At 47.3% G+C, this 27,147-nt stretch overlaps 1 protein-coding gene across 2 annotated transcripts in view; it reads left to right on the top strand.

The window, feature by feature from the left end:
• TMOD1 (tropomodulin 1) overlaps positions 1 to 27,147 on the top strand; it is a 102,847-nt gene that overhangs the window by 36,058 nt on the left and 39,642 nt on the right. For both annotated transcript variants that reach the window (XM_061200212.1, XM_061200211.1), the window contains exons 3-8: positions 3,155 to 3,311; positions 10,529 to 10,648; positions 18,598 to 18,687; positions 19,605 to 19,735; positions 21,458 to 21,565; positions 25,645 to 25,788. In XM_061200212.1, the coding sequence (XP_061056195.1) occupies positions 3,155 to 3,311; positions 10,529 to 10,648; positions 18,598 to 18,687; positions 19,605 to 19,735; positions 21,458 to 21,565; positions 25,645 to 25,788 (750 nt within the window). The remainder of the gene's footprint in view (positions 1 to 3,154; positions 3,312 to 10,528; positions 10,649 to 18,597; positions 18,688 to 19,604; positions 19,736 to 21,457; positions 21,566 to 25,644; positions 25,789 to 27,147) is intronic.

Raw genomic sequence — 27,147 nt, 5'->3', positions numbered from 1 at the left:
GAGTTCATATGCTGTTTTTGAAAACAAGTTAAAATGATAAATAATCATGAGTTTAAAAAATATACAACTGTCTTTGGTTTTAATTGAAAATCACGTTATAGTTCACTAAACGCACCATTTGATGGAATGAAAATAAACTCCTAATGAGGCTGATACTCTCAGTATTTACTTTAAAAATCCAATAAACTAAGAATTGTTAGAAAAGGCCTTTTTAAAAGTCAACTGCTTTCAATAAAGATAAATGAAACTATATTTTAACATGCCATCTAAGTAATATTTTAAAAATACATTAAAAACATCTTCACTCCCCTATTAGAAGGATATGGGCTTCAGTTTTAACACTGAAAGGGTTCTCAATCAGGGGTGATTTTGCACCCCTACCGGGGATATCTGGCGATATTTGGTGACATTTTGGCTGTCACAACTTAGGAGAGGGGTGGTGCTACCGGCATCCATTAGACAGAGGACAGAGATGCTGCTAACCAGCCAAGAATGCATAGAACAAGCCGCATGACAAGGAATCATCCAGCCCCACATACCTCTTGTGCTGACGTTGAAAACCCTACTTTCCCCCCACAAGTTTTATTGAGATATAATTGGCATACAGCACGGTAGAAGTTTAAGGTGTACAGCATAAAGACTTGACTTACATACATCATGAAATGATTACCAGTTTAGTGAACATCCATTATCTCATGTAGATACAAAAAAAGAAAAAGAAAAAAACGTGAAAAACCCTACTTTGAATCAGTGGCTTCTATCAGATATATTCAAAAAGAGATGTGAGTTTGCAAACCCTTTTCCCCTCAGTTACAACCTCATGGGTTTCTCCCATCACAATACTGAGCCTTTCGGAAGTCAGAATGTGCCCCAGCACCTCACTGCCATCAAAATCCTTTATGGTGACAAAAATCTCTCAGGTCTTCCCTGTGGGGATCATTGGGAAAACACTTGCTTTCCATGCTTAATTCATTTTATATTTGTATGTGTTCCTTTTTTGAATTTTAAGATATATTGGGATAACACATCCCCTGTCCAACATACGTATTTGGGTAACCAACCTCCTGGTAAAAGGTATTTTATCTGATTTTAGAACAGCAACAACAGTCAATAATAATTTGTGTGCTCACTGTATCAGGCACTGTGCTAAACACTCTCCTGCACTATCTAATTTACTTTTCTCAACAATTCTGAGAGAGTGACTGTTATTATTCACATTTTACAGCCAGAGAAACGGAGAAACGGTGAGATTTGCCCAAGATCATGTTGCTGGAGACATCATTACTCCAAGTCAGGGCTTAAGCCTGCTGTGGGGTTAACTGTGACATGCTGGCGTGTCACAAAGAATTTGATTACTTATTATGGGTAATCACAGATGGACACTTGCCGACATTTAGGCTGTGCCCTCACTCAACTGGGCTACAGTAGATGCACTTTCACTGAATGGACACGCAGTAGTAGCCACAGGAAATCCTGTCTCACCTGGGACATACCCGTGGAAATGTGGCTCATCTGTGGACCATCAGCCATCCTTCATATCACGGTGGACAGTGTCTGAGGACTGCTGCTTAAGGAAAACTAGGGTATCTGTGGCACCACGTATGTTCTTGACACTCATCCACAAATCAGTCAAGGCTTGATTTTCTACCTATTGGCCGTCCTCTCATAATGTGCTCCAACTCCCAAATGTCCCTCCTGACTTGCGGCCTAAATCCATTTGCACATACACCAGCCCCACTCTCCGAGCCCCTGTGTGTACCGATCAGTGTGCTAGGCCCTGCTCACCTCAGCTCTCCCGGAGTTGGGCTCACACTCCAGTCTCCTGATATTGCACCCACCACTCTTAGTGGAACAGCACAGTGGTAAACTATCTTGTAAAAAGAACAAAAAACAAAAAAAAATCATACTGCAGTCAAACAGTAGTATTTCCCTCCCAAGCTTTGTCCTTCTATGTGCCAGGCACAGAGCTCTCTTCATATAGCTGATAGCATTCCCCTCTCAGAGGGGGCTTTTAGGAAAGGATTTGAAGTGTGAGTGAGTGAGTGAAGATATGCATTTTGCTGGTACAAAGATTGGAGACGGAACGGCTCTCGAATTTAGCCATTTTGGGGGTGCAGCAAGAAGTGAGGTGAGATTCTGCTCACATCAGCCTTCCCAATATCCTCCTGACCTCCCGGAATGAAAGGGGGTGGGGAGAGAGCAATGATCTAACTAGAAGATTGCCCTCTTCCCCCAAATCTGAAGAAGGACCCTGGTTTTGGTTCTAGATTTGGGCAAGTCTTTCTTTGCTCTTGGCCTCAGTTTCCTCTTGAAGGGACCAAGCGTACACTGGATCATCTCTAAGCATCCTGGCAACCGTAAACTTCTTTGAATCTCTACGATACTGAGTTAAAGTGAAGCCCATGTGATTCAAATCCACCCTGATTAGGAATCTGCTTTAGTAGTGAGCCCACACCTAGAAGCCTGCCCATGTTTGAAGAAGAGAGCACAGTGATTGGTTGATGCTATCTTTCTTGAGAGACCCATCTCCACGGGCAACGTTCAAAATATTTAACAGCCAGCAGGCATGAGCACGACAGTCAGGAGGGTAGAAAGCAGCTGGTAGGGCCAACCAGGGCTGCAGCCTGACAGCATGCCTGGCCCTTCCTTCAGTCCTGCCCAGCTTTCTCTGCTTGTTTTTTGGGTCTGCCTCTTCCTGCCTGATTCTGCATCCAGGGCCCTAACTCAAACTCCCTGGGCTGCTTCTCTCCCCAGCCATTTCCTACACAACGGCTGTAAACACCCTCATGCATCCAAACACCAACTTAATCCTATTTCTCCCTCAGCAGATGCTCTTGGAGCCCTCCGCTGTGCTCAGCCCCTGGTCAGCTGACCCCTCACCCCCTTGCCTTTAAAAAAAATGTTAGAGGCTGGGAAACAGATATGGTTAAGAGACCTGAGTCCTAGCCTAGCTCTGCCCCTGTCTGTCAGTGACCTTGGGCAAGCCTCTGCCCCTCCCATGTTGTTAGTTTCCTTACATGTAAATGAGCAACTTAGATTGAGCTCCCCGTTTTTCAGTGATGAGTTTCTGGAGGAATGCAAGACTTCAGCAGCTGACTGCTCTCTCTCTTTCTCTCTCTCTCTCTGTGCACCTGCCCCGCAACTGCCACTGTAGAATGCACTGCTGCCTGCGGGCCTGAGGCAGAAGGATCAGACCACCAAGGCGCCCACGGGCCCCTTTAAAAGGGAGGAGCTCTTGGATCACTTGGAAAAGCAAGCAAAGGAGTTTAAGGACCGAGAAGATCTGGTCCCCTACACAGGGGAGAAGCGAGGTACTGAACAATGTTGCACTTTTGAGTACATTATTCCCCATGATCATTGAGTGCCAGCTGTATGCCAGGCCCTGTGTTGGGCCAGATGTGACTGGGCCTCCTTGCCCTCATTCCTGCCTGGTCCAAGGTCACAAACCCAACTCCAAAAGCATTGGTGCATGGGGTAGATTTAGTGAAGTTTTGGGGTAAACCAGACCCGTAACACTTCCCCCTAAGTCCCCTTTAACTAGGGTGTCCTGATTATTTTTCATACAAACCTGATACTGTCAAAAGGGAAAGAAGGAACTATTAAAATGTTATCAGGACATGAGGCCCAAACAAGGCCTGTCCCCTCCAAACCAGGAACAAGAGATATCCTGTCTCTACCCTAATTATCCCTTCTTTTTCCCCAAAGTTCCTCTGTCTGGCAGCTGCAGCTTCCCTTCCTTCATCTGTCCCTCTAAGACTCTCTACCCCAGCCTAAGGCAAGCCATCTAGAAGGCTCCGGGGAACAGAAAGGCACTCCGACTATCCAACCCTTCCAGAACTTCCCCTACACTCCAAATCATCCTCCTGTCCTCTGGTATCATGCTCACCCTTGCTCACTGCCCTGCTGCCCCACAGGCCTCTTTCTCTTCCCCAAACACTCCAAGCTCTTTCCTACCTCAGGACCTTTGCACGTATGCCCTCTGCATGGAATGCTGGTCCTCTGTGCGTCTCCAAGCTGGCTTCAGGGCTGGCTTCTCTCCTCTTTAAGAGGTGTAATGGTTAGAAACATAGCCTGGAGTTGGGTCTACTTTGGCTACAGTCTTGGCACTACCCCTTACTAGGCTGTGTGAACTCAAGTACATTTGTTTGTTTGGCCATGCCACACGGCTTACAGGATCTTAGTCCCTGACCAGGGATCGAACCTGTGCCCCCTGCAGTGGAAGTGCAGAGTCTTAACCACTGGACCGCCAGGGAATTCCCTCGAGTACATTTTTAAACCTGCTGTGCCTCCGTTTCCTCGTCTGTAAAATGGGGTTTTACAGAAAGCTGGAATATTACCAGCCTTCTGAGGGAGTTATGAAGATTGAGTGAAGATATATATAAAGCACTTAAAACAGCACCCGGGGCATCATGAATGCTATGTCAATATTAGCTATTATTACCCTTTCGGTCTCAACTGTACTGTCTCCTCTTTCAGGAAAGCCTTTCCTGTCTACATTGTTTAGGACATTCCATCCCTTCAACTCCCCCTTGGTTATTCTCCATCTCGGGAGCCTGTGTGTGTTCTTCAGAGCAATTCTTATTTTATCATTATGTCTTTATTTACACTGGCCTGTAAGCTCCATGAGGCAGGAACTCAGCTGCTTTTGCTTACACAGTTCCCCCAGCACGCAGCACAGGGCCTAGTGTACAGTAGGGCTCAGGAGAGAGGTGTTGAATGAATGAATGAGTTCAAATTAAATATATGCATAATGGATCTTATAGGCTTTTTCCTTCAAATATAAGCTCCATGGGTACAAGCACCACATCTGTCTAGTTCATTGGTATATCCCTATACCTCAAAAAACCTAGCATGTAGTAGGCACCTAGTAAATATTTGTTGAATGAAAGCATTAATTCTAATTAATTAATTAATTGGGTAATTAATTGTTTGTTTTCCACCTCTTCCATTCTCCTCACCCCCAAGAATGTCGGCATGATGCGCCAAGGATCCCTGTCTATGGCATTTTTCTCTGTGTCCCTGTTGTATTAGCACAATGCTGCACAGAGTAGCTGCCTGATAAATAATAAAATGAAAGAGCAAGCAGGTGTGGGCATTTCAGGGAGGACTTCTAGCCATCCCAGCGCCTCGAATTGAAGCTCAGTCCAGATTTTACTGAAAACTTAGAAGGTCAGGGAAGCCCAGGAGACATCTGGATTACAGACCTTTGGAAGAATTGTGTGGTCTGAGGCACCCTGGAGCTGGCGGCAGGGGAAGGGGCCCTTGACCATAAGGGCTGAGTGTGCCTCGCTGAGAGCGTAGGCACAAGATGGTTTTAAGCAAGGTACTTGTACCATGAGGAGTGATTTCTGTGCAGCAGGTAAAGATAATAAAATCTCTGGATTTCATGGGGCCTTAAAACTCCCACTATCCCCCCTACACATTTGAAAACTGGGGAAACCAAGGCTGTGAGAGAGTCAGCAGCAGACCTGAGTGGACAGTTGGTGAGTCATTACTGGCATCTGCTCCCTTGTGTGCCCATCCCCCTCCCAGGGGAGGAGCTGGAGATGAGATGGGGGATGGGGAAGGGAATCTGGGCGATATATAAACCAGTCCTGCTGCCCCTTCACAGAGTGCTGACCTGGCCCTGAGCCAGGAACAGCTCTCCAGACTCCCAGAGCCTGAGTGCCCTCGTGAAAAATCAGGCTGACCCAAGGAGGGTAGCTAGAATTTATTCTATTTTCATATTATGACAAGCCTAAAAGGTTTATCATCATCATCATCATCACCACCACCAGCATCGTCATCATAAAATATTTACATGATGATTGTTGGAGTCCATGTATATTGAATAAGTACAGTCTCAACAGAGAGTGTGGGGAAGGAGACCTTCCAGCTCTAACAGGCAGACGCAGGGCCGTTCAGTCCAGCTCTACTGAGCACTTGCCCCACTCTGGGCCTAGAGCGAGCCTAGGCTGAGGGGAAATAGCATTTCAGGCACTACAAAACCCAGCAGGATGTGGTAAGAGCCATAAACTGGTGCAAAATCCCGAGGAATTTGGATTTTCCCTCACTCTCATTCAAGTGGGGGAATCAGAATAAAGTTCCATGCAGGGTATTTTCATTATACAGATTTGGCTGCATGTGCTGAAGAAACAAGTAAAATAAGAGAGACTTAAAATGGAAGTTTAGTTTTCTTTCACTTAGTAGAGCTGCAGGGTTAGGCATTCCAGGGCTTGTAAGACATCTTCCTTGGCATTAGGAATCAAGACCCTTTCCAGTTTTTCATTCTGCCATCCTTGTAATATATTCTTGTCCTCATGGTCCATCTGGCTGCTGAGGCTCCAGTCATCACACCCACATCCCAGCTAGTAAGATGAAGGAAGGAAAGACGTCTGAGTCCCTCTTATAGTGTCTTAGAGTCACCATCCTCATGGAGGCACCTGCTGCAGGAGCATAATAAACCATAGGTCTTAAATATTTACTGAATGTTCATCATAGTCACTGCATCAGTCATTTTCACAGTTCATTTTCCTTTTAGCCATTTCGTTTTCTTTTCAGCCATTTTGATTTGCTGTTTTCCAGATGCACCTCTGGTGAAGGTTATGATACATTTTCTCCCAGATGACTTTGCTGACTGTTCTGCTTGTATAATAATTGATCTTTGCTGTAAACAATTTATTTATTTATTTATTTTTATAAATTTATTTGTTTATTTTTTGGCTGCGTTGGGTCTTCGTTGCTGCACGCGGGCTTTCTCTAGTTGTGGCGGGCAGGGGCTACTCTTCGTTGCGGTGCACGGGCTTCTCATTGCGGTGGCTTCTCTTGTTGCGGAGCACGGGCTCTACGCGCGCGGGCTTCAGTAGTTGTGGCACACGGGCTCAGTCGTTGTGGCTCGCAGGCTCTAGAGCGCAGGCTCAGTAGTTGTGGCGCACGGGCTTAGTTGCTCCACGGCATGTGGGATCTTCCCGGACCAGGGCTTGAACCCGTGTCCCCTGCACTGGCAGGCGGATTCTTAACCACTGTGCCACCAGGGAAGCCCCTGTAAACAATTTAAATAACAAAACAAAGTAATACTCTCTGCTGAGAGGTAGGCACTGATCCCATTTTAGTGAATATCCTTCTGAACATTGCTCTTCCCACCCCTCCCCACCTCTGGTCCAAGTCACTATCATCTCTCATCTGGACTTTTGAAGGAGCCTCCTAACCATCTCCTGGCTTCCATCCTGGCCCCACTTCAGGCTATTCTCAATCAGTAGCCAAAATGAGCAGGTTTTTAAAAATTGAAGTAAAATTCACATAACATAAAGTTAACTATTTTCAAGTGAACAATTCAGTGGCATTTAGTACACACACAATGTGGTGCAACTACCATCTCTATCTAGATCCAAAACATTTTCATCACTCCAAAATAAAACCCTGTACCCAATAAGCAGTTACTCCCCATGCCCCTCGCTCCCAACCCCTGGCAACCACCAATCTGTTTCTATGGATTTACCTATTCTGGATATCTCCTATAAATTAAATCATATAATATGTGACTTTGTGCGTCTGGCTTCTTTCACTTAGAATATTATTTTCGAGACTCATTCATTCCCTTTTATTACTGAATAATATTCCACAATTTGTCCATTGACGAACATTTTGGTTGTTTCCACTTTTTGGCTGTTGTGATTAGTGGTGCTGTGAACATTCCTATACAAGTATTAGTCTGGGTAACTTTTGGGTATATACCTAGGAGTGGAATTGCTGGATCATATGGTAATTCTGTGTTTAATTTTTTGAAGAACTGCCAAACAGTTTTCCCAAGCAACTGCACCATTTTACATTCCCATCAGCAATATATGAGGGTTCCAATTTCTCCATGTCCTTGCCAACATTTGTTATTTTCCATTTTGGTTTTTGGTTTTTATTATAGCCATTATCATGGTTGTGAAGTGGTATCTCATTGTGGTTTTGATTTGCATTTGTCTAATGACCAATGATGTTGAGCATCTTGTCATGTGCTTGGCCATCTGTACAGTTGACCCTCCATATCCGCAGGTTCCATATCCGCGGATTCACCCAACTGTGGATCAAAAATATTCAGAAAAATTCCACACAGTTTAAAAAGGCAAAACTTGAATTTGCCACGCACTGGCAACTATTTACATAACATTCACATTGTATTAGGTATTATACGTAACCTAGAGATGATCTAAAGTATACAGGAGGATGTGTGTAGGTTATATGCAAATACTATACCATTTTATATAAGGGACTTGAGCATCCAATCCCTCTCAGATACCTAGAGGCAATTGTATATCCTCTTTGGAGAAATGTCTATAAGTCCTTTGCCCATTTTTAAATTGGGTTGTTTTTCTTTTTGTTGTTGAGTTGTAAAAGTTCTTTATATATTCTGAATACTAGACCCTATCAGATATATGATTTGTAAATATTTTCTCCTCTTCTGTATGTTATCTTTCCACTTTCTTGATAATGTCCTTTGATACACAAAAGTTTTATTTTGGTTAAGTTCAATTGATCTATTTTTCTTTAGTTGCTTATTCTTTTGTTGTCATATCTAGGAATACTTTGCCAAATCTAAGGTCATAAAGATTTACACTTATGTTTTCTTCTAAGAATTTTATAGTTTTAGCTATTATATTTAAATCATTGATCCATTTCCAGTTGGTTTTTGTGTATGGTATGAGATAGGGGTCCAGCTTTATCTTTCTGCCTGTGGATATCCAGTTGTCCCAGCACCACTTCTTGAAGAAACTATTCTTTCCCCATTCAGTGGACTTGGCACCCTTGTCAAAAATCAATTTGCCATAGGTGTATGGGTTTATTTCTGGACTCTCAATTCTATTCCATTTTTTTATATGCCTATCCTTATGTCAGTGTCACACTGTTTAACTTTGTAGTAAGTTTTGAAATCAGGAAGTCTGAGTCCTCCAACTTTGTCCTTTATCAAGATTGTTTTGGTTATTTGGAGCCCCTTACAATTCCATATGAATTTGAGGACTGGCTTTTCCATTTCCAAAAAAAAAAGGAGGAGGGCCATTGGAATTTTGATAAGGATGGCATTGAATCTGTAGATTGCTTTGGGCAATATTGCCATTTTAATATTGTCTTCCAATCCATGAACTTGGGATATCTTTCTGTTTATTTAGGTCTTCTTTCATTTCTTTCAACAATGTTTTATAGTGTTCCATGCACAAGTATTTCACCTCCTTGGTTAAATTTATTCCTACGTATTTTATTCTTTTGGATTGTATTGTAGATGAAATTGTTTTCCTAATTTCCCTTTCAGATTGTTATTTGCTGGTGTACACCACTTATTTGTATATGTTAATCTTGTACCCTGTTTTATTGTGTGTGTGTGGAACATTTTCTGCATATAACATCATGTCATCTGTGAACAGAGATCATTTTACTTCTTCCTTTCCAGTCTGGCTGCCATGTATTTCTTTTTCTTGTCCCTTTGCTCTGACTAGAACTTTCAATACACAGTTGGGTAGGAGCAATGAAAGCAGGCATCCTTGTCTTGTCGCTGGTCTGAGGGGCTCATTTCCTCACTCTGTCAGGGCCCAGCTCACAGGTCATCTTCCCTGACCATGCTACCCAAAATAGCAGAGCCCACCTCACCCACACCCCAGCCTGGAACTTCCTAGTCTTTTGCTTGGCTTTATTTTCCTTTGTGATTCCTAGTACTATCTGGCATCTTTACATGTTTGTTTATTATCTGTCTTCTTTCACTGAACTGTATACTGTTCACTGCTGTCCCCCTAGCGCCAAGAAAGGTGCTGGGCACATAGGAAGTATTCAGTAAATATGTGTTGCATGGATAAATATATATTGATATATGTGCAATTTTTCATAAATGGAATTAAATAATTCATGCTATTTTGTAAACTTGCTTTTTCACACAAGATTTTGTCTTGGGCATTTTCCTTTCTTAGTAAGTAGAGATCTCCACCATCCTTTATAATAATAACTGCTAGAACGCCATCGTATGGATGCCCCATAATTGCTTTAACAATCCCTCTTGGTGCACACTGCAGCGACCGACCATCCTCTTTGCTCTTTGCTCTCTCGTTCAGTTATGAGTCTGACACTGTAAAAATATAGTGTCCCAAGAGACATTATATTTTCTCCCTATGCCTCTTTTAATAATCTGAGTGTATTTTATTTATTTGGCTTAGAAATATTTCTAAATTTTTCTCTCATACCAGAATGCTTGTTTAGAGTATTCCAGACCCTGGCATTTTATTATATTTTTCTTTTGTATTTTTTCCTACTTACAGATTGTTAAAATTAATAACCAATGTTTTCAGTAGTGAGCAGTCTCCTTTGACCAAGTTATAAAGTTCTTCTTTTCAAACGTGAAGCGTGCTTTGTTGGAGATCTCTGATTCCCTTTCTTTGGACAAGTTTGGCACCGGGTCCCCAGAGGGAGAAGTTTTAATGGAATCTCGGTATCGAGGGATCCACAGGGCTTTGGGACGGTCCACCCAGGGCCCCAGTGCAGCTGCACTCCCTGTAATGGGCACCCTGTGTGTTTTCAGGAAAAGTCTGGGTCCCCAAGCAGAAGCCGATGGACCCCGTGCTGGAAAGTGTGACACTGGAGCCGGAGCTGGAGGAGGCCCTGGCAAATGCCTCGGATGCGGAACTCTGTGACATCGCAGGTAAGAGGCGTTCCTGATGCTTGCCCACATCCTCCAAAAGCGTTTGACCCACGTCTGCAGGCGAGCCTTGGATGGTTTATTTCAACATAAACACCCTCTCTGTTTCTAACAAGGACTAGAGGAGGTAGAACTCTGTTATCAAAAACCGAAATGAGTAAAATGGAGATAAAACCAAAACCCTTCCCACCACGGAGCCAGCTGTTGCTGCCATGAGACCCCATCCCAGAGGGATGTGCAAGGCAGCCTGGGCCCTTCACCAGCCATGGCATCAAATCCTGCTCAGGCCGCCTGGGAAGAGAGGATAGAAGGGGGCAGACAGAGGGCTGCCGGCATCTCAGGTCCAGGAGGCTCACAGAGGGCTGGAGCAAGTCATCTGATTTTACCATTTTGCACAGCTTGGAGAGCCGGGCTTTGAGGCGATCACCCCATATCTCATATTTGTACAACACCCTCCATCTTCATGTGTGTTTCCATGTGATCTTCACAAACAGCCCCTAAAACTCCAGAAGGTGGCCTGATATCCAGAGCTTTTTGCCACCTGCTCTTTTCCCCTTTTTACTGTCTGGTCCCTGTCCCACTCGCCCATGTCCCTTCCCCCTGGGGTGTCAGGCTCTGGCCACAGTGTGCCCACCATCATGTTGTGCTCCCTGGCCCAGTGAGGTAGCTGGTCTTTTTCTTCTGCAGTCTTGGGGGCTACTGACCCTCACCCAGATGATGACAGGAGTGTGGATGGGGTAGGGAGAGACTCAAGGCAAGTGGGAAGGGGAGAGGAAAGACAGGGTCAACTGTGAGGTCAAGGGAGGAGCCCAGACCTGGCTCCAGAGACTAAGTGGACGTTGGTGCCATTAATGAAGGTGCGTTAGTCAGCTCAGGCTGCCCTAACGAAATACCACAGGCTGGTGGCTTAAATAACAGAAATGTATTTTCTCAATAATTCTGGAGGTTAGATGTCCAAGATCAAGGTGTCCACAGTATTGGTTTCCTCTGAGACCTCTCTCCTTGATTCCAGATGACCGTATCTCATGGTGTCCCTCTGTGCATGTGTCGCCTTGAGTCCCTTTGTATGTCCTAATCTCCTTCTTGTAAGTACACCAGACAGATTGGATTAGGACCCACCCTAACAGGCTCATTGACACTTAATCACTTCTTTAAAGACCTTATCTCCAAATATAGTTACAAATTCTAAGGTACTAGAAATTACTTTATTCAACATATTGGAGGGACAAATCAGGACAAAATCAACAATTTTGGAGGGACACAATTCAACCATAACAGTGGGGGAGGAGCGGGTGTAGGGGAAATATGGAGTTCAGTTTGGGACCTTTAGAGTTCAGGGTGCCTGTGGGCCACCCAATCAAGGGCAGTTGTACCTGAAAGGCTTTTTTTTAAAAATTATTTATTTATTTATTTATTTTTGGCTGCGTTGGGTCTTCGTTGCTGTGCGCGGGCTTTCTCTAGTTGCGGCGAGCGGGGGCTACTCTTCGTTGCAGTGCTCGGGCTTCTCACTGCGGTGGCTTCTCTTGTTGCAGAGCACAGGCTCTAGGCACGCGGGCTTCAGTAGTTGTGGCACGCGGGCTTCAGTAGTTGTGGCTCGCGGGCTCTAGAGTGCAGGCTCGGTAGCTGTGGCGCACGGGTTTAGTTACTCCACAGCATGTGGGATCTTCCCGAACCGGGGATTGAACCCATGTCCCCTGCATTGGCAGGTGGATTCTTAACCACTGCGCCACCAGGGAAGTCCCTACATGAAAGTCTTGAGTTCTGCAAAGGGTCCGCACTGGAGATAGAGAGGTGGGTGTCATTAGCATCATCAAGTTCCAGGCAGAGGGCATGGCACTAGTGGGCACCCAGGGCTCTGGAGGCAAGGGCCCTGGCCGAGGTAGAAGCCTTTGGGAGAGGAGTGGAAATGGGGTGAACATAGCCACAGTGGAGGCCAGGTAGCCACAAATGGGCTGGGAACCAACGGCCAAATCAAGATGGGCAAAGCCTAACGCAAGAGCTAGGGAGACAGAATGAGGGTTCAGGGCTGGCCGGGAGACTCAGAGGTGAAGCCAGAGGCCAGGTGAGCCCGCCAGTTCCAGGAAACTCAGCCGGCCGCAGTGTCTTCTGCTTCTCACATCCTCCTGCTTCTCGTGGGTGTTGTGCGCCAGTCCTGATGACATTCTTAGGAAAGAGGAGGAAGGGGCACCAAAGCCAGGTTGCAGGGCCTAAGGAGTGAAACAGGAGAGCCAATGTATAGACCCTCGGTCCAGACAACCCTTTCCTAAGGAGGCAGAACATTTGGGAAAGGACAAAGGGCAGTGGCTTAAAGGGTGTCAGGGCTGAGAGAGAAAGGTATTCATTTTCACTATGAAGTACATAGCAGTGAGGAGGTCACCTGGATGGAAATGGAGCACTTAGCTCAGGATACTCAACTGGTTTGCTTGTCAGAAACCACACAAGTTGCATTAGATCCACATTAGGCTCGGGTATTTTGACGGAACCGTCTCCCTGATGCAGGGTCCCCTTGAGTCCCGGTTAATCTGTGCAGCTGGGCGGTGGGTGAGTGACATGGTTGTCCAGCATCACCACACTGACTCACCCCAAGGGCTGTTTTTATCCTGGTCCTTCTCCTCCGATCACCCTCCATGACGTCACTCCCCTTGTTAGGCAGCTCAGAGGTATTATCAAATGACTCTGCTGTCAGTGCCAGAATAGAGCTGCAATGTTGTGCTAAATTTCTGGGTTGATATCTTGAAACTATTCCTCTTTATTTTTATTGGCGTGACTAATTATTAGTATCTGTTCATGATACCATACGCTTCCGCTGTCCGGAAAGGAGAGGGGTGCTGCAAGGCGACACCACTGTTCACTGGCTAACCTTGGACACGTGTCGTTGTTTGTCAGCTGTTTGCAAGGTGGCAGTGGAAGGAGGCACGGAACATTTGTTGACCACCTATGTCCCAGCTGCTGTGGGAGTTGCTTTCCATACCTTGCTGCATTTATTGACCACAGCAGTCCTATGAAGTGAGTTTATTGATGTCCCCATTTTTCAGAGAGGGGAAGTCGGCACAGTGAGGTTATACTTGCCCACGGGGTTTGAACCCAGGCAGCTTGGTCCCACTCACAGCATCACCACCCAGTACAACCTGGATAAAGCCCTCCAGGGTAGGGGAATGGAAACAGGGTGGTGAGAGGGGGTGCATGGCAGAGTCTCACGGAGTCGGCCTGGGGAGGATGGGGCCGAATTAGGAAAGGCTCCGGATGTCACGCAAAAGCATTGACACCCGGGCCTGGGGGAGTGTTGGAAGAGGCCGGATGAAAGCAGGGGCTTGGGCAGAGAGGCGGTGGTGTTCGGAGGACGAGGGGATGTAGGAGGCAGGCCCCAGGTAAGGCCAAGGGCTGAGGTGGACCACGTCTGGAACGTGGCTCCGAGAGACAAGCTGTTCCTAGAGCTGGGTCAGAGGCCAAGAGGCTGAGATGACGAGACAACGCCAGGCTTTCTGGCCTGAGGCATCAGAAAACAGAGCTGGGTGCCTGCAGGGATGCAAGGAGTGAGTCAGTTTAAGAGATGGAGGCGCTGGAGGCAGGACATCTTGTCGGAGTGCTGGGTGTGTTGGGGGGAGTAGCTGGAGCCCCGAGTGGATGACTCATTAGGGAAAGAAGAGGAGGATGCGCTGGGCACAGGGTCTTCAGGTCATCTCTGCTCCCCACAGCTCAACTCCCAGGCAGAGCATTTCCATTAACTAAGCCTCCGATTGCTCTGGACCAATCGTAAGGAAGCGGCGCGGTTCCTGCCCTCGAGGAGCTGAGGTTAAACAAACACTGAGGCCAACGTGGAAGGACAAGTGGGAGTGAGTGTTGTAGGGAGAAAGGGCCGAGTGAGGTGGTGGGGCTGCAAGATGAGGGTGGGGACCGAAGCTGAGCCGAAAGGAGGAAGAGTAAAGGTGAACTAGGCGGGGAGACGCATCCTAGCGGAAGAGGGTTTGAGCCCTGGTCCGGGAAGATCCCACATGCCGCGGAGCAACTAAGCCCGTGCGCCACAACTACTGAGCCTGCGCTCTGGAGCCCGCGAGCCACAACAACTGAGCCCATGTGCCACAACTACTGAAGCCCGCGTGCCTAGAACCCGTGCTCCACAAGAGAAGCCACTGCAATGAGAAACCCACGCACCACAACGAAGAGTAGCCCCCGCTCGCCACAACTAGAGAAAGCCCGCACGCAGCAACGAAGACCCTATGCAGCCAAAAATAAATAAATAAAAATAAATAAATTCATTTTTTTAAAAAAGAATGAAGCAGCAAGCAATGTTGATGTGCTCTTTTTCTCTATCACTCACTCCTGGTGACATGGAGTGTGCAAAACCAAACAAGGATAAAGTCACGATTTGGTGTTTAGGGCGGGAGAGGAAATACTGGCTTCAGAGCCACCAAGCATTCTGCTCTGCAGTGGAGATTTAGCTTGGCCTCTCCCCTTCCTCCTTCCCTCCCTTTTCCCCTCCCTCCTTCCCTCCTTCCTTCTTAGAACTCTAATCTCCTCTGAACTGCAAAGTCGTTTTATTTCTTCTTAGGGCTGCTATTGACATACATTACCTCCTAGAATATATTGTTATCTGTCCTTAGAATTCTGAAGTTGAGGGCAAGTTTTAGAACTTTAGACCTGTTGGTGGCCTAGTGTGTAGCGGTGTGGGTGGGGACACTAACTTAGAAGCCAGGAGGGTCCTCACCGAACGGTCTCTGACCAACCATTTCCCTCTTGAGCCTGCTGGAAAAGTGGGGACCGACAGTAACTGCCCTGGATGCTTGCTGTAAAAATCAAACAGCGTAAGAAGATGAGAAATTGCCATGTGGCTATTAAGTCCCATGTGAAGGTAAGAGATCAGCGTTCAAACATAGTCCATTTTACAGGTGAGAACACCGAGGACCCAAAAGTGGAAGTGACCAGGACAGGGTTACCCAGCAAATTAGTACCAAGGCCCAGACTGGAGCCCAGGTCTCCTTCCTCTGTCCCCCAGCACTTCCTTGTAACCTTCCTGCCTCTGCCCTCTCTTTCTGGACCATTACAAGAAGCTATTGTCCAAAAACAAAATGCATTTTCCATTTTCCACCTCTCTATACACTCTAAGCAAGACCAGCCAGCCATATGAGGTTACATCTTTCCTACAATTCCCAGCAACCTTTCCAAACTGTTTTTCCAAACCTAGAATCCCAGCAGCAGCCCAGAACCACCACCAAAGCCGCTCTGTGTATGGGAGCTGGAAGAGCCAGCTCCGGAAGGTGACTCCAGGTGATCTGATTCACCTGCTGCTGACTCAGGCTTCAGCTCCCTCTGCCCACAGAAACGCAGCCTAAATTAAAGCCCAGAGAGCTCAAAACAGTGCAGATGCCTCTCTCCGTACCAGTTCTCCTTAGCGATGAGCAGGCAAGTCTAATTTTAGCAGAGAAGACTCTTAGAATGTGAGAAACAGAAGGTACTTTGAGATCATCTTGTCTTGTGGTTCGTAGCTCCCACTAAGCATCAAAAATCATCCAAGGAGATTAAAAATACATCTCCAGAGATTCGAATCAGTTTGTCCAGGAGGAACACTGGTATTGTCGTAAAGCTCCCGGGTAATTTGTATATGCAGCCATGATTGAGAACCAATGGTCTGGTCTCACCCCTCATTGTACAGAGGAGGCTGAAGCCCAGAGAGGGGAGGAGACTTACCCAAGGTCACACAGCATCAGGGGCAGAGTCAGGGCTGGAAATTTGTTCTCTTGAGTCTTCACTAAAGGCTCGCTGTTGTCTCTCTAATTAGAAATCGTGTCTAATGAAATGGCCAGGGGAATTTTTTTAAATGAGCAAATGTTTACCAAATACCATCTTCCGGAAGAGGTAGAAGAGAGATAATATTCTTCCCTGACCTCCGGAAGCCCACAGTCCAGTAGGGGAAGCATGCATGTACCCAGAAAGCTCTAACACTGTGTTGACTATGCACTGTGATAAGGACACCAGGTGCTGTGAGAGAGCTACAGAGAGAGAAGGTGGACTCCAGGAGGACTCCCTGGGGGAGGAAGCATTATTCCAAACTTAAAGGATGGGGAGGTAGAGTTGTTAGATCAAATATAGTATGCTCAGTTGGATCTGAATTTCAGATAAATGATGAATAAGTTTCTAATATAAGAAGGTCTCAAATACTGAATGGGATGTACTTATACTAGAACATTTTTCATTGTTTATCTGAAATTACAGTTTAACTGGGTATCCTGTATTTTTATTTGCTAAATCTCAAAACTCTCCTGGGGGGCATTTCAGCAGTGGGCAGTACAGATGGAGAGAGGATTGCCAGCAGACAGGCAGCATTGGCAGAAGCAGGAGCATCTGCTGAGCAGTGACCATTTGTGTCGCCAGAGCAGAAATGGTGTGGGCAAAGGACAAGGCTATTGAAGCAAGGCCAGCCCTGGGGAGGGCCAGTGAAGCCAGGCTCTGGAGTCACAAGGCACCGTCCTCCCAGGCGGATGCTGCACCAGCCTCATGGTCCTGCACGCCCATCCCTCCCCTCTAGTCAATGCTCCACATTCAGCCTGAGTAACAGTCACAGAACTTGAGTCAGACCATCTCACTCCCTGCTCAGGCCACACCTAGAAAAAGACATCTGAGCTCCTTACCTGGACCTAGAAGACCCTGTAGGATGTGACCTTGCCTATTTGAATAAAATCTACTGCAAAGCGTTGTTGTGAAGATTAAGGGGGATGGCATTAGGCAGTGTTCTCAACCTCGGCTGCCCGGTGAAACCACCTGGGGAGCTTTAAAAAAGGCAGATGCCTGGCCCCAGCCCAGGGATTGTGGTTTAATTGGTCTGGGGGAGTCCTGGGCATCAGGAGTTTCAAAAGATTCCCAGTGATTCCGATGCACAACCAGACTGAGTGTCACTGATGTACAGTGTACTCTCTAGCCCGACATAAGCATTTGGTGAGGACCTGTTGCCCTCTGCCACATGTCCAACTTCATCTCTCTCCATCTTCAGCTTCCCCCTCCCTCCCTGGCCTTCCACTCCCCAAGCCTAGGGCTTCCCACCCGCCATCCCTCTGCCCAGAATGTTCTACCTCCTTTCTCTTAACTTGGCCAACATCTATATTCATCTCTCTTATCCCAAGTTTCTCTGTTCTCTTCTCCCAGAGCACACTGAACTTTTTCTTTACAACACTTAGCATACTCTGCACTTACGTTTTTAATTGTGTGGGTACCTGCTTAGTTTCTCATTCCCAGCAGACTGTAACCTACGTGGCAGAGCCCCTGTCTTTCTTGTTCCTCACTGTCCCCACCCCCCTGGAGCTGCACACATGATGCTGGCACTCGGTAAATGTCGAACAAATGAACGGATGAAAGAATGACTGATCACAGGGGGATGTGGTTAGGTTTGCCTTTCCAGAGAGATCTTTCTGGCTGCTCTGTGCTGAATGCTGGTGGGGGAAGATAGGAAGAGACTGAGGCCAGAGTACCAGTGATTCCACAGCTGTGATAATACAGGCGAGAACTGATAGGGCCTTAACCAGGACAGAGGTGATGGAGTGGGAGGTGGGACAGATGAGAGGCTCTGTATAGGAGGGTGAGGATTTAGGGGAAGGGGTGCCATGTGACTGAGGGTCTACCCCGAGGGACAGGCAGGATGACCAGATGGAACGTGAGCCAAAGGAAGAGGCTGTTGTCGGGAAAGAGGAGTTCCGTTTTGGCCAAGTTGGGTTGGACGTGCCAGTGGGACATCAGAGGGACATCTAGGAATCTGAGGCCAGGGACAGAGAAACCTAGGCTGGGGACGGAGATTCGAGAGTCACGTCAATAGAGGCAAGAGTAAAAACCAAATAAAATTTCAAAGTTTACATGCAAGTGTTTCTTGCCATTTCTGTGAGCAAAACTTCCTGGGGCATGGAATGTCCGTGCCCAGAAGGCTCTCTGTCTGAGAGGCGCGTCATGGGCCCTTCGTGTCCCCGCAGCTATCCTGGGCATGCACACGCTCATGAGCAACCAGCAGTACTACCAGGCCTTGGGCAGCAGCTCCATCGTGAACAAGGAGGGACTCAACAGTGAGTACGGGCACCCCTCCCTGCCCCCAGCGAGGGCACCTTGGAAGTGAGGGGTCCTCCCACGTCTTGCTGCCTCTGCCCGCTCTCTGGCTCACTGCAGAAGATTTCGAATTCTATAAAGCCAAATCTATCCACTTTTTCCTTTTACTCTCCTGGGATTTTGTGACTTATTTACGAAGACCCTCCCCATCCCAGTATTAACAAAACATCCTCCTGTGTTTTCTTCTGTAAGTCTTAGAGGTTTACTTCTTATATTCAACTTCTTAATCCTCCTAGAGTTCATGTTTGTGTGTGGTGTGAGATGAGATTGAACTTTCATTTTTTTAAATCAATATCCTGTTGTCCCAACACCACTCTTTGTAAAGTTCACCCTTTCACCTCTGGTTTGGGACTCCACCTTGATCATAAATGTCCATGTATCCACATGGGTCTGTCTCCGGATGCCTCTCCTGCTCCACGAGTCTCCTTGTCCTTTCCTGTGCCAATATTGCATTGTCTGAATTTGCTCCACTGCATTGTTCCAAGCTGGCATTTTGGCCCCAAAGAGAAACGAGGGCACCCAACGCGCAATTATCCCTCCCTCTGGAAGGCCTACACATTTCTTTCCCATCCAGGCTTCATTTTACCCTCACAAGAGCCCACTGGGTAGAACAACTGTTCACATTCTACAGATGAGGACACCGAGGTTCAGACAGTTTAGCGCATTCACCCAGTTGTTGCAGGATGGCAGAGGCGGAGTCCAAGTAGGGCCCAGACTCCCGGCCCCACCCACTGCCCGCCCACATCCCCCATAGCCCCTGAGATGCTTGGCCTTCCGTGTCCCTGAGCTCTGCTGCCGCTTCCTTCCGGTGTCCTTATGTCGAGGGAGAGTGACGCCCCGTCTCTGTGAGCCACCTGCCTGTTGTCGGTCACTCTAGGTGTGATCAAACCTACACAATACAAGCCTGTGCCTGATGAAGAACCAAATGCAACAGACTTGGAGGAAACGCTGGAGCGGATAAAGAGCAACGACCCAAAACTTGAAGAGGTCAACCTCAACAACATCCGGGTGAGGTTAACCCCTTTCATTCCACTTGCCCTGCTGGGGGGAGGTGGGGAAGCCATGTCTAGTGCCACCCAGAGCCAGACGACCCGGGCCTGGCTGTGCGGAGACAGCAGGGTCCTGCTTGGACTCTGGGTGCTTCTGGATCAGGAATAGAGACAGAAGCTTTCGGAGGGAGGATAGTGTAAACCAGCACAGCCCATGGTCCTGGTTTCTTTCGGGGACTGACATCAGACCCAGATGTTCACCACAGGCCATCCCAGCTTCGGCTCTGGAAACCCGCCACCTTATGCAAAACACTGAGAGCTTCTCTGAGATAAAATCGTGAGTCAGACACATATGGCTGCATGGGATCCCGAGGCTGGAAAAGCCCGGGGCCCACCAGGTTCATGGGGTAACCCAAGCCCGGGGAGGGACCTAGCCCTGAACCAGTGTAGCATGCACATATTCAGCCTCATTCTGCAACCTTAGAAGGGAACTGTCAGCCCAAATGTCCAAAGACATATTCCAAGCCATCGGCCCACATCTCTCCGGACCTTTCCTGTGTGACCACTAAGGGCAGAGGGGGGACGGATGGACAGGCTGCAGGAGGAATTCAGAAGCAGGCCCAGCTGCCTGCCCACCTGCTCAGCCCAGGGGCCAGAGGGATTAGTTCTCGGGGGGTGTGGATGTAAGATAAGAAGTGGGCCCCTCACTCCCCGGCTCCCCTTTCCTTTCTTCTCCACTTTCTTTTAAGTGGCTGCCAGCCCCACGGCACAATCAGATTGGAAACCTGCGCCCGCAGTGTTCTCCTGCACCTGGCTTTCCCATGCTCTGCTCCCACGGGGGCTAAAGTGACGCTCTGAAATGAGAGATCTGTTCAAACACAGCCAGGCTGTCTCCCTCGGGCGCCTCCGCTGTCTGCCGTGTGCACAGTGGGAGATGCTGGCACAATTCAGAGCCGTGCACCCTGGCAGTGCATACCAGGAGGCGTGGGGGTGTGGAACCTGGCCACGGCCCTGTGTGTTCACCGTGAGGCCTCAGGCAAGGGCTCGGCCCTCTCCAGGCCTCAGTTTCCCCTCTGCACGTGAGGCAGTTGGACTAGATCAGTGGTTTTCACTTGAGGAGATTAAAAAATAAATAAATGCCAATGCCCGGTCCCTCTCCCCGCAGAGAGTCTGATCTTATTGGTCCGGGGCAGGCCTGAGCATCAGCACTTTGTGAAGGTTCCCCCGGCACCTCTGATGTGTGGCAGGCTGAGATCCTCTGGGACATACGTCTCTTAAAAATCATCTAGGGCCATGCCACACCTTAGTTTTCCAGAAACAAACCCAGAGAGGAGCAGAGGCTTCCCCAGAGTCACACAGCAAGTCAGAAACATTACCAGTGCTGGGGCGGAGGCCAAGCCCCTGCCCTCTCCCACACCCCCAGACCTGAGCTCTCACCACAACACTCTTCTGCATCCTTTGCCTTGATGTATTCCTTCTCCTCCGGTCTCCGCATGTACAAAGAGAAAATTACGGGTCCTATCTGAAATTTTCAGGGAGGATTTTCTCAATCTGTTTACCCGAAAGTTCTCCTCCAATCTCAGCCATTTGGGGCAAAGCAGGAACCCTTTGCCCATTCAGCTTTTTGGTCAGAGACTTGCAGGGAATCAGGTTGCATGTGTGAGAGAGCTGCTGCCCCATCTCTCTGCCCTACCCACCCCTGACAGGGGCTGCTGGTCACTGCCTGCCTTTCTCTCTGCAGAATATCCCCATACCCACTCTCAAGGTGTATGCAGAAGCCCTGAAAGAGAACTCGTATGTGAAGAAGTTCAGCATCGTGGGGACACGGAGCAATGACCCCGTGGCATTTGTATGTACCTTTCTGATCTGCTGCATTGAGAGTGGGAGGCATAGAAACAGGAAGGTTGACGTTTGTAGCCTCAGGACTGGCCATGTGCCACTGATGAAGAACCCTTTGTGGTGTGGTGTGGTGTGATGTGGTGAAAGGCACTGGGCTAGGAGCCAGGAGAGGACATGGACAGAACAGCCATTACCCAGGCACCATCTGTACATTATCCTAGTTAATCTCCATAACCACCCCTGATCCCAGAGGTGCAGGGCTCCCCACTTTACGGATGAAGAACCTGAGGTAAAGGGAGCTCAGGCAACTTGCTTTGTCCAAAGTTGCACAGCAAGTGAGAGGTGGAGCTGAGATTTAAAAGCAAGTCAAATGTACCCTAAAGCCGGCTCTCTTACCACTCAGCATGTCATGAGTAGACAAGGGCCCGCCCCTCCCTGGTCCTCAGTTTCTCCATATCTAAAAATTATTGTCTTCATCAGTGGTTCCCAACGACCAATTTTATTTGTTTTTTACCTATGTCTTAAAGATATTGCTGATTAGATTAAATTGTACTTATTATAAAGTAGCCATCAATTCGTTTTTAGGAAAAAAAAAAATTGAACACATATTTATGGAGTCTCTCTGTGCCCAGCAGTGAATTAGGCTCTGAGAATACAACTGTGACCAAGACAGTCATAGCTCCCACTTTCATGAACATAATGGTCCATCCAGCCATGCAGACAGCTAAAGGATAACAGTACAGTGTGACTACTACAATACTAATAGCAGGTAAAAAGGTACAGGAATTAGCTTACCAGGCATGGTAATTAACCATTTAGTAGCAATCAGTTTGTTGATATCCACGAAATAACTTGCTGGGGTTTCGATTGAGATTGCATTGAATCTATATCAAAATGGGAAGAACTGATATCTTGACAATACTGAGTTTTCTTGTACATGAACATGAAATATACTTCCATTTATTTAGTTCTTTTTTTATTTCATACATCAGAGTTCTGTAGTTGTGCTCACATAGATCTTGTACATATTTTGTTAGCTTTATACCTAAGTATTTCATTGTTTGGGGTGCTAATAATAATGGTATTGTGTTTTTTATTATTATTATTATTTATGTTTGGCTGCATTGGGTCTTCGTTGCTGCGTGAGGGCTTTCTCTAGTTGCGGTGAGCAGGGGCTACTCTTTGTTGTGGTACGCGGGCTTCTCATTGCGGTGGCTTCTCTTGTTGCCGAGCACGGGCTCTAGGCGCACGGGCTTCAGTAGTTGTGGCACGTGGGCTCAGTAGTTGTGGCTCGTGGGCTCTAGAGCGCAGGCTAGGTAGTTGTGGTGCACAGGCTTAGTTGCTCCATGGCATGTGGGATCTTCCCGGATCAGGGCTCGAACCCATGTCCCCTGCAGTGGCAGGTGGGTTCTTAACCACTGTGCCACCAGGGAAGTCCCTAACTGTAGATTTTTTTGTAGATATTCTTTATCAATTTACGGAAATTGCCCTCTATTCCTAGTTTACTGAGAGTTTTTATCATGCATGGATGTTGGATGTTGTCAAATGTTTTTTTTCATCTATCGAAATGACTATTTTACTTTTTTAGCTTGTTGATGTGATGAATTATATTAATTGATTTTCCAGTGTTGAACCAGCCTTGTATACCTGGGATAAATCCCACTTGGTCATAGTTCAAAATACTTTTTAATTTATCTTGAGATTTCTTCTTTGACCCATGTGTTATTTAGAAGCGTGTTGTTTAATCTCCATGTATTTGGGAATTTTCTAGTTATCTTTCTGTTATTCACTTCTTGTTTGATTCCACTGTGGTCTGAGAGCAGATGTTGTATGATTTCTATTCTTTTAAATTTGTTAGGATGTGTTTTACGGCCCACAATGTGGTCTGTCTTGGTGAATGTTCCATGTGCGCACAAGAAGAATGTGTATTCTGCTGTTGTTGGATGAGATAGTCTATAGATATCAATTATATCTAGTCGATTGACAGTGTCGTTGAGTTCAGTTATGTCTTTCCTGATCTTTGGCCTGCTGGATCTGTCCGTATCCATAGAGGGGTATTGAAGTCTCCAACTATGATAGTGGATTCATCTATCTCTCTTTGCAACTCTATTAGTTTTTGTCTCATATAGTTTGATGCTGTGTCATAAGGCACGTACTCATTAAGGATTGTTATGTCTTCTTGGATAATTGACCCCTTTGTCGTTATATACTACCCTTCTTTATCCCTAATAACTTTCCTTGCTTTGAAGTCCATTCATAGCCATCAATTATTTTCTGATTTTTAAAATACATAGGACATTTCCTTTGACGTTTTTGAAGTGATGGAAATGGCTCATAGTCTCTCACTGCTGCCAGTGGAGAACCTCTAGATAGATGTCCTCTGACCTCAGGACATCTTGGTAGACCCTGAGTTTGCCCACAGAGAAACAACTGGCAAAGCCACATGCCCTGTCCACTGCTATGTCATGGATCAGAAACCACGCCCATGCATGCTGGCACTCAGCTCAGCTCCACGAATGTTTATGGGGAATTGACCCTGTGCCAGGCCAACAGCTGATGTCAGCCCCTTCACACCAGGATACCCATTGTTGAAGATGAAAATACTTCCAGAACAATTGGTAAATAGGCTTCCAGAGCTCTGCTAGTGCCCCAGCTGCCTGCCCCAGCTCTTCTCCTGCCCTTTCCTCCACTCTGATCCAGCAAACAAAGAGTTGACACCTGGCATGACAGTGCCTCCAGGACCAGCTCAGCCACTAGTATGTCTACTTGGATTGGCCTGGTGCACTTACATACTGGTTGTTAAATTTTTTGATTATCAGGCCAGGCCTTTCCTGGGGAGTAAGAAGGATGCTGTGGAGCGGGCACAGTCCCTCCCCTCAGGAGGGTCCAACCTACTCAGGGTCACAGAGGAAGCTGACATGTCATCCTGGGGTACACGGAAGCAGGGGGAGCTGAGGATTTTGGCTCAGAAGGCATCCTGGGAGCTGAGCCTTGCAAAGGTTTCAGCAAGCAGGGCCAGTGGGGAGAGCATTCTTGGATCAGATGATCATTTCAGACAACCAGGGCCCACTGATCATACATCCTGGCCCATCAGCTGCTGGTGTCTCCTTTCCTCCGTGACTCGTCGTTTCTACCACCTGCTAATTACCTCATTTCCTTTAGAGGCTCTGATTATCATCTACACCCCTGGCTGAAGTCCTCCAAAACGTGCTGGGGCCACCCGAGCTCCTCTCCTCTGGTTTGCCCAGGTCACTTGCCCAGCGGGATGGCTTCCCAGGCTCCCCTCTCTGCTGCTCAAAGAGAATGACGACTCCATGGAATTACAACAGGGACATAGAAGAGACAAGTGGAGAGCATATAGGGAGGTTGGGACTCCACTAGTCACTCAGTGAACAGTGACCGAGGACCTACTATGTGCTGAGCACTGTGTGGGTTGGAGGGCACCATGGGATGAATAAGGTGACCATCAGCCCACCAAGAGTATATAGGCTAATGGCGGAGCCAATGCCAGAATAAAAACAACTCTAAATGCAGGAATACAAGTTCCTTGAGGGAGGTTATGGATAAAGTCTGTGAGGTTCAAGAGGGCAGGCACAGCTAGCTGGGGGACATCAGCAAAGGGTCTTGGAGAAAGGGGCACTGAGGATGGCCTTAAAGGAGGGACAGGGTTTGAACGAGTGAAGCAGAAAGGAAAGAGCATTCCAGGTGGCAGGGACAGGATGAGCAAAGGCAGAGCAGAGGGAAAGCACTGTGTGCCCGGGGAACTGAGAGTAGCCCCACCAAGACTGGCAGCCAGAGTTGAGGCTGATCGGAGTGGGGGAACCAGGTAATAGAGGCTTTGGATGCAGGCTAAGGAGCTGTAAATCTCCAGCTAGGGGTTCGGGGCCATGGCAAGTTGGAGGGGAGGAGAGACACAGAGTAGTGCTTGGTGAAGGAAGTTGTGGAGATCGTCTTGCCTGGCCCCTGACGGTGTGCAAGGGACTCTCACTCCCAGCAAGGCTCCCTCGGTATTTTAGGTTCTACCCACAGGGGCTCCAGCCTTGATCAGGCTAACTCATGGGTACCCTGCATTTCCTCCTTTGGTACAAGGCCCTTGCTGAGATGCTCAAGGTGAACAAGGTGTTGAAGACACTGAACGTGGAATCCAACTTCATTTCCGGAGCCGGGATCCTGCGCCTGGTGGAAGCTCTTCCATACAACACTTCTCTGGTGGAACTGAAGATCGATAACCAGGTAAGATGGGCGAAGGTCTCCTTGTGTCCTTCACTTGATGCTCGCCATTCTGTACTTTCCCGCTTGCTGCCGTATGGACTAGATGCTGCTGGACAGAGCAGATGCTGCTGCTTATAAAAGCACCAGAGCCCAGCTTTAAGGGGCCTCCAAGGTTGTCCAGTCCACACCCTCCACCATGCTCACCTTCCTTCTTCATCATTCCCACCAAGTGCTCCTCCACCTTCTGCTTGGATACCCCTAGCGATGGGGAGCTCACTCCTTACCGAGATCACCCCTTTCATTCTTAGTGAGAATATCCTTCCTTATATCCAATAGAAATCAGCTCCCTATAAGTGCTGTTTGTTGAGTTTAACTCTGTTCTCTACTGCACACAGGACACATCTGGTGCACAGGTTTTATAAACCATTGGAGTCTTCCTCACTAGGCTAAATGTCCCCATTTTCATGAGTCACCCCCCCCCCCAACACACACACACACTCAATGGGCTTTTGGGTCTCCTTACCATGAAGGTTATTCACTGGGCAAATTCTAGTTTGCCTTTATCCTTACAGGGTTATCATTCCTCTATACCTTCTGTGGTTCAGTCATTTATTCTCAGGGCGACTCTTTCAGTTCCAACTTTCTAAGACAATGCTAATAAGAGTATCTTGTATGTTGCATGTGTTGAGGGTGTCCTGGGGGGCAGGCTCTGTGCTGTGCACCTTATACACATCATCTCTGATCTTCCCAACAACTCTGCAGGATATGGGTGTTATCAGTCTCAGTTTGCAGAAGAGAAAACAGCTCAGAGAAGCTGAAGGCAAGCAGCTTTCTCAGGGCCGCCAAGTGAGCACTTGCGGAAGCAGGATTTGAATGCAGGTCTCTGACTCTAAAGGCCACACTCCCTCCAGTACACCGTGTTGCTCCCAGTGCTAAAATGCTTTCTTCTTTATGGTTTATGGATAGGGAACTTGGGCGTTTTTTCCCCTACATGAAAACGTTTGCTGAATGGTCATATACATATGTATATAGGAAAAAGATTGGGTGGAAGTATAACAAAATTGTAAACACTGGTTGTCCCTGAATGAGATTATCTCTACTTTTTTATCCTTATTGAAAAATACTACAAACATATAGAAAAGTGCATAGAAGTTAAATGCACAGCTTAATGAGTCATGATAGGCAGGTAACCTTGGCCAAGAACTAAAGCATCACCAGCCTCCAGAAGACTTTGATGGTCCCCTCCCAATCATAAACCTTCAAAACTCTTCACAGTTTGCTCCCTACTTACTGTCACGCCTCCATGTCTTAGCTCTTGCTTTTCTCTCCCCCTGGAATGTCATCCCCTGCCCCTACCCCTTCTCTGCCTAGAGAAATCCT

Source organism: Eubalaena glacialis, chromosome 9 (assembly GCF_028564815.1).
Source record: "Eubalaena glacialis isolate mEubGla1 chromosome 9, mEubGla1.1.hap2.+ XY, whole genome shotgun sequence".
Lineage (NCBI taxonomy): Eukaryota > Metazoa > Chordata > Mammalia > Artiodactyla > Balaenidae > Eubalaena > Eubalaena glacialis.
The sequence above is the reverse complement of the archived record's forward strand: the minus strand, read 5'-3'. Positions and strand labels throughout refer to the sequence as shown.